The sequence below is a fragment of the Artibeus jamaicensis genome, unplaced genomic scaffold (genome assembly GCF_021234435.1).
Source record: "Artibeus jamaicensis isolate MK-2021 breed Jamaican fruit bat unplaced genomic scaffold, CSHL_Jam_final contig_1417, whole genome shotgun sequence".
Lineage (NCBI taxonomy): Eukaryota > Metazoa > Chordata > Mammalia > Chiroptera > Phyllostomidae > Artibeus > Artibeus jamaicensis.
In genome coordinates, this window is record NW_026521282.1 from 679,621 (window position 1) to 686,783 (window position 7,163).

Sequence of the window (7,163 nt, forward strand, 5' to 3'; positions counted from 1 at the left end):
ATGGTCCACATGCCAACCTGAGAGACTCTAGGGAAAGGGGCCTCAGGGGGCACTGAGCTAATGCACATGTGTGTCCAGTCCTGACACACTATTTGTCAGGGACTGGGCATCCTCTCTCTGCCCCCATCTTTGTCTTTAAAGACCCCAGGTTATTCAGGAAACAGAGGGTGAAACAGGCATCTAAAGAACACATTAACAAGCAAGGAGAAAGAATGCAGAGGGACGTTCTCCAAGGGCATGTACAGGGGCAACTCGAAGACAGAACCCTTAGCTCCAGAGTCTCTTGAGCTCCAGAATCACTCCCAGGCTCACCCCCAGGCTCGCTGGTTCAAACATTGCTGTTTGCAGGAGAGGCATGCTGAGGGGTTTAAAGATGCCAACTCCGGGGACCCACCCTGAGATGTCATCAGGAGATCATGATTCCTAAGGACCTGGGGTGACAGGGGTGTGGAGACTACTCAGACCATACTCTGGGTCTCTCCAATGGTGGCAGACGTATGACACTTTAGTAACCCTAAGAAATTCGGTAACCCCACAGGAATTTTTTTTTTTTAATTTTTAGAAACGGGAAGGGAGGGACAGAGGGAGAGAAATGTTGCCACCATCGATAATCACCATCTCCAATGGTGGCAGCACTGACCCCTTGCATCTCACATGCATCCTGACTACAGCCGTACCTGCAACCCAGGCATGGGCCTGACTGGCAACTGAAGCCTCACCTTTAGGCTTACAGGATGACCCTCCAGCTGAGCCACACTGGCTAGGGTGCCAGAAGGATTGTTAAAACATGGAATACCCAACTATTTAGTCAGGGGCACTGACCTCTTTCCCCATAGATTGTCAAGTAAAGAAATGATAACAGCCAACACAGCAACAGCCATCCGGTGTGAATGCATCAAATTTATACCGCTTTTGTCAGACTGGCAAAAAATATATTTTTTGGTGTGCTGCAGGATTTCAGTAATCAGCTTGTGTGTGCCATGAGATGCAAATGGTTGAAAATCACTGAGCTAAGGACATCTAAGGCACACCCTGCCTCTAAGGGTAGACCCACCGAGTGACGTTCTGTTGAGATGTGTGTTTCTTCAACTAGACACACCCTGCCTTCTTCCACAGAGGGTATGAAGTGACGTGGCTTCCATGTGACCTTCTGTGAGCCTGGTGGTTAAGATGTCATGGTGACCTAGTGCTCTAGCCTTCTGATTTCCCCATCAGTCTGCTGGGCACGCATTTCATGTGACTCACTCTCCCTGAACCCTCACCTCTGGGAACACTCACTGGTAACCTCAGGGCCCAGCCTGGCGCGCTGGCCAGGAGCTACGCTACCCCTCTGTCACAAGTCCACATTTGTAGCCCGCATCCTGAAGTTATTGCAGACAACCATTCTCTCTCCAATTGCGAGCATCTTGGATTTCCTTCCCACGTCATTTCCCCCCAACGTTTTATTGTGAGAAATTTCGAACTGCAAAAAAATTGTAAGAATAATACAATAACATTTCTCCCCTAAATATTGAATCCCGTAACTTTGAAGGAAGGGACAGTCTTCTGTAATAGTATCTTACACACCCAGGAAAGTTTTTTTAAAGCATCCATTTATTGTTTTATTTCTTTATGCATTCATTGGATTCACTGGTTGATTTTTGTATGTGCCCTGACTGGGGACTGACCACACAACCCTAGTGTAACAGGACGATAGTCTAACCAACTGAGCTACCAGACCAGAGCACACCCGGGAAATTGAACACTGAGGACAACATGTCATCTGCTTACCCATTTTGACATTGGGGTCAGCAGCTGTGACGTCTTTCCATACTTTACTGCATCTTCCCCTTAGGAGGGAGTCTCTGGCAAGTGTTTAAATTTGTCAGAAATAAGAATGCAAAGTGGAACTGAAGCACATCACAGACTTTGGACCAGAAGTGGCCCGTGAGCCGCTGGAAGAGATGCCACTGTGTCAGCTGATGGTCACACAGCTTGAGGACCACAAAGCCTAGGCAGGAGAGCACCCCCAGGACCAAGTACACTCCTGAGCAGCTGTTGCCGTAGCACCTGTGGACACGCAGTGCCTGACCCATGGTGGCAGCGATGTGTATACCCAGTGTGACCTCAAACCCGCAGGGGTGCAGCAGGGCGAGGCCATAACTGAACAGTGAGAGGCACTCGATGGCAAGGAGCAAGCAGGGCTCCCAGCCCCTCTCTAGGTAGAAGCACCAGGCCACTGGCCATGCGAAGATGGGCAAGGTGAACCACTGGTCCAGCACAGCAGTGGGGTGCGTCTGCAGCCCAATCCGCAGCCACTGCACGGGGCCGTAGACCAGGGCCATGCCTGCAAAGACATCCTTCAGGTAACAAACCCGCCGCACCTCATCAGGGTGCCCTACGGCACTGACGTTTCTCTGGAGCCAGTATACTCCCAGGAGCACGTAGGCCAAGTTAATGAGTGAGTTGAAGGGCATGGCCAGGAAGGCAGGGAAGCTGGCTACTGGGGCTTCCGCATAGTGCTCATAGCCCATCTGCACAGCGACACTTTCAAAAACGCCCATGTAGACAGTGCCCACACAGAGGCAGCTAGCCACGGCCACATGGCAGAGAGCCTGCCTTGACTGGGACTTCATCTGGAACCCTAGGTGTGACCTGGGGCAGAAAGCTTAAAAGAGTGGCAGCCCTCACAGTTATTTCAGAATTCAGATAAACAGTTTTTGCAAAACGCTCCTCCTCAGCCTCCCAGCTGAGCCAGCAGGAAGAAGTCCTGTGATTTCCGGTGATTTCCGACGCAGATGCTGCGACCTTGCCCTGGAGTGGCAGTGGCAGGCCAGAGGAAGGCAGGGGTCCTGCTGATTGGCTGGCATGAGCAGAAGACTGTTCTGCCTTTTTCCTCTGTGGTTAGAAAAAGAGTGTGGTTAGAAAGAAAACCATCCAAAAAAGAGTCTCCATCTTGCTGACTCTCAGCCTCAGGATCCATCAACAGTTTTCATCAGAAAAAAAAAAAAGTGAAGCAATACCTGCAGTATGTTTGTTTACCTTCTTATACATGGGCTCTAGAATCCTCTTTTGGCTAAACATTTCATGCCTCTCCGGATACCTATGCTGTTCTTCTCTCATCTGTGGACAATATCCTGCTCCTGCCCTGGCTGGTATGGCTCAGCGGATTGAGTGCTGGCCTGCAAACTGTACGGTCACTGGTTCGATTCCCAGTCAGGGCACATGTCTGGGTTGAGGGCCAGGTTCCCAGTTTGGGGTGTGCGAGAGGCAACCAGTGGATGTTTCTCTCCCTCTCTTTCTCCCTCCCTCCCCATCCCTCGAAAAAATGAATAAATAAAAATCTTTTTTTAAAAATCCTGTGCCTTGCCCTAGTTCCCTTAGAGCCACTGTATTTACAGACTCCAACCTTTCCTAAGTCTGTTCTTACAACTCAGAATGGGCTTTCCCACTTCAGTGGTGTTATAACTGTGGAAGTCTCCAGGCTAGCCCCAAAACACCTGTAACCAAATAGCCAGCTGAATGAGAGACCATTAGCTGTAGTCTGAGTTCTAGAATCCAAGGCAAGAGATGGTCTGGTGCTGGGGGCGGGGTAAACACCTCCCCTCTGCTTCTTGGGTATGAGGCCAGGAAGCACAAGGAACTCTCCAAGCCTGCTACCCTGGCTTGCCCCCCTGCCATCCCCGGAAGTGCCCCACCACCCCCAAATCACCCAAGCTATTTAAAACAATGTAGACTTATCACTGACTGTGAACTGCTTTCAGGCCAGCTGTGGGGTGATTTGGCCTAGTAGCCTAGAAACACATTAATGAAGAAAGAAGAGGTTCGATGCTCCGAAAATGACTCAAAACCAAGATAGCAGTCCTGCAGGCGTGGGGAAGAGGACTGTGTTCAAACCTCTGCTCCCCTGCACCTACTGTGTGACCTGGGGCCTTAGCCATTCTGGGCCTCAGTTTACATACCTATAGAATGGGGATGCTACCAGTATTTCCTCCACAGAGTCCTTACATAAGTTAAAGTTCTTATGTGTGTAGACCACTTAGCACCATTTTTTAAAAGATTTACTTATCTTTACAGAGAGGGAAAGGGAGAAAGAGGGAGAGAAACATTGATCGGTTGCCTCTGGTATGCACACGCCCCAACCAGGGAGACCCCAGGCATGTGCCCTGACCAGGAACTGAACCTGCAACCTTTCACTTTGTGGGACAACATTCAACCAACTGAGCTATGCCAGCCGGAAGTAGCACTATTTATTTTTAGCGGCACAATCTCTATCTCCCCTCCTGTAGTTTAGGACCTGGAAGGGCAGGACAAGCTGATTCTTCGCTCTCCCTTTGGTGCTCAGTGAAGACCCACTCAATTTCTTCTTCTTCTTTTTTTTCCCATTCATAAAGTATATTTTTGAATATTTTAGAATTTAAAAAAATTATTTTTATTGTATTTTTCCATTTCCCTGTATTCCCCCATAGCCTCTTCCACCTCCATCCATCTCCACCCCTTCAAGACTTGCTCGATTTCATTCAAGCACCAAGCCAACATCTTTGCTTTTTCGCCTTACTCTTTCATTGGTCCTGTTTGCCAATTCATTTCTTAGCAGGACCATGGGGGCCCACCTGCATTCTCTGGGGAGGGAGCTGCTGGGCATCATGCTGAGCTTTCTTGCTCTTGTCTGTCCTGCCTTAGGGGTCTGCTCTTAAGGAGGACCAGGCAGCCTAGCATTTCCACAAGTGAATGGAAGTCCTCACCCTGACTCTGCATCTGCTGGTTGACCACAAGCCTCCATCTCAGCATGTGGCACTGCCGGCACCTCCCACTCCCTCTTCTCTGGCTAAGGAGCTTCCAGGCCACCCCTGCCCTGGGGTTACCACTTCCAGGCTGGTGGCCACTAAGGTGGTTTTGACATGGTTTGCACACAGCAGTCCCCAGGGTCTTCCTCAAATATCCCTGAATCGGATCACATCGGCCCCTGCTCAATACCCTCCAGCGGCTGACTTTTCACTCCATGCATGACCCCATCCCAGCCTCTTGGCCAGACATCAAAATGTCATCCCCATGTAGCCCTGAGAGCTTCCCAGGCCCGGTCTATCCTCCGGCTAGAACGAGACTAGTCCTCGTTCCCTCCTGCACCTGGCCTGCTCACACCCCCAACTCAGCTGTCATTTCCTCTCAGGTGCTTCCCCACTGCGCTCCTGATTCTGGCTGGGTGGGGAGCTGAGGCCCGCCTGGTGTCCCTAGGTCCTTCCCTGTACCCATCTGGGGCCTGGCTTCCTGGTGTGAAGTACCAGGCCTTCCAGGGCCCCATGTAGCCCAAGCTAGCCTGACTCTCCTATCTGCCAGCGAGCATAGAGGAGAGCCAGGGACATAAGTCAAACACTGTCAACTTCATAAAGAGGTCCAGGAAGGGCATGGCAAATGACTCTTCATTCTGGCCACCCAACAGAGTCCACTTGAGCCCTTGTGCAAGTTGAAAGTGACGTGTAATTAAGCCAATTTTCCAAGTTCACCAGGAAGACCACTACTGAGTACTTTATGAAGTAGCTCCTCTACACCCCTGAAGTGCCATGACCCTTGTTACAGGACACTCCGAGTTCTTCATAGATTCCCCCAGCACCCAGCACACAAAGGCCAAAGGATCCATAGCATCAGCAACCTGTTCTGGGGTCTTTGGGGGAAGTTCTGCAAAGCAGGACAATCTCCTGGCTAAGGGGCTAACACACATTCCTTAGATTCTCTTGCTTCCTGGGGTGATATGCGTTTAAACAGGAGACACTATCACCTGTCACAGCGCTGGCTTCTTTGGCCTGTAGCATTTGACAACTCCTTGTTGTGTCCAACCACCCTAATCACCCTTGCTGCTTTTCTGCAGATAAGGGGATGCCAGCCCTAGGGATTCAATGTGGGACACCCCCAAATGAGGTCAATCTGAGCCACCTGAATGCCCAAGGAACCTAAATCAACCACATGGATCCCTGAACTCTGGGGAGGGAATTGCTGAGAGTGGGCAAGGCCCCGGGGGACCAGCAGCTCAGCTTCCTTGTTACAGGGGAGGCACTCAGGGTCAGAGAGGGGAGGTGAACCTCGAAGGTCATTTAGGGAAGTTGGTAGCACTGCCACACAGGTAAGGCTTCTTTGGCCTTTCTTAAACAATTGCTTCCAAATGCAAAAGTAAAACAAGAGAATTACAACATAAATAAGTCGAAAGACAGTTACGAAAATATTTTTGAAAATGTGAGATTATGGTAATATATGTGCTTCTTTACTAGTAGATTAAATTTCAGGATCTACAGGTAGGTTAAATAACTACAATAATTTCAAAGTAGTTATTCTGCCTGCCAGTAGGTCTTGTCATTTAGTTAATTTCAGCATATCTACAACAAAAACTATACGATCTAAAAGTGATTTGTCATTTTCACAGGTGACAAAGTCACCTGGCTAACGCTCTGTGCTCTGCAGCCTACATTCATAATTGCGGGAAAAGCCAAATTCTGGCTGAAGGTTGGTGAAAATGAAGACAAAATAAAGATGGCAGTGAAAAAAAAAATCATCCGTTGTCACTCTCAGCTCCCAGACACCGGTGCAGGGCTCCTGCATTACAGCCTGTGTCTGGCATTCAGCATGACGGTGCAGCGACCAAGAGGCCTCATGTAAGATTTGTAACCGACTTGAAACCCGGGGGTAACGTCAGTACCCACCTCTCAAGGTTGTAGTGAGAACTCACAATATTGGCGCGAAAAGGCCAGCGATCACCATCCGGGTATTTTGTCTCTCTCGCTTGGCTGGGGGAAATTCAAATCTCAAGAAGGGCGGACCTGAAAAGCGGTCTTGCGCCTGCGCGCGGGGCGGGGCGCGGGGCCATGGGAAGCAGGCGGGAGGCGGGGCGGGGTGACACGAGGCGACAGAGCTCTCCCGCGCCCGTCCGCTCAACTCGAATGGCGCCTGCCCGGCAGCCATCCCTGCGGCCTGCGGGGCCGGGGGCGGCCCTATGCGCTGCGGCGCCCTGGCGCGCAGCCCGGCTCATTTAGTTAGAGCGCGGGAGGAGGCGGTGGAGGCGCTGCTCCCGGGGGCGGAGCCGGCTGGCCTGGGAGCCTGGGAGCCTGATGCGTCACCGCCCACTCTCGCCCCGCCTCCGGCTGTCCCCGCTGTGAGCTCGCCGGCTCTCCTGCGGACGCTGTGTACGGAGCGGG

The 7,163-nt window shown here is 51.0% G+C and overlaps 1 protein-coding gene across 1 annotated transcript; it reads right to left on the reverse strand.

Annotated features, from left to right (window-relative positions):
- Positions 1–1,590: 1,590 nt before the first annotated feature.
- On the reverse strand, positions 1,591–7,086 carry TMEM187 (transmembrane protein 187). The gene is made up of 2 exons (XM_037151186.2): positions 6,672–7,086; positions 1,591–2,877 (listed from the first exon to the last, which is right to left on the reverse strand). Exon 2 carries the CDS (start codon positions 2,613–2,615, stop codon positions 1,815–1,817), a length of 801 nt encoding a protein of 266 aa, XP_037007081.2. The 5' UTR covers positions 2,616–2,877; positions 6,672–7,086; the 3' UTR covers positions 1,591–1,814.
- Between the last annotated feature and the right edge of the window lie 77 nt (positions 7,087–7,163).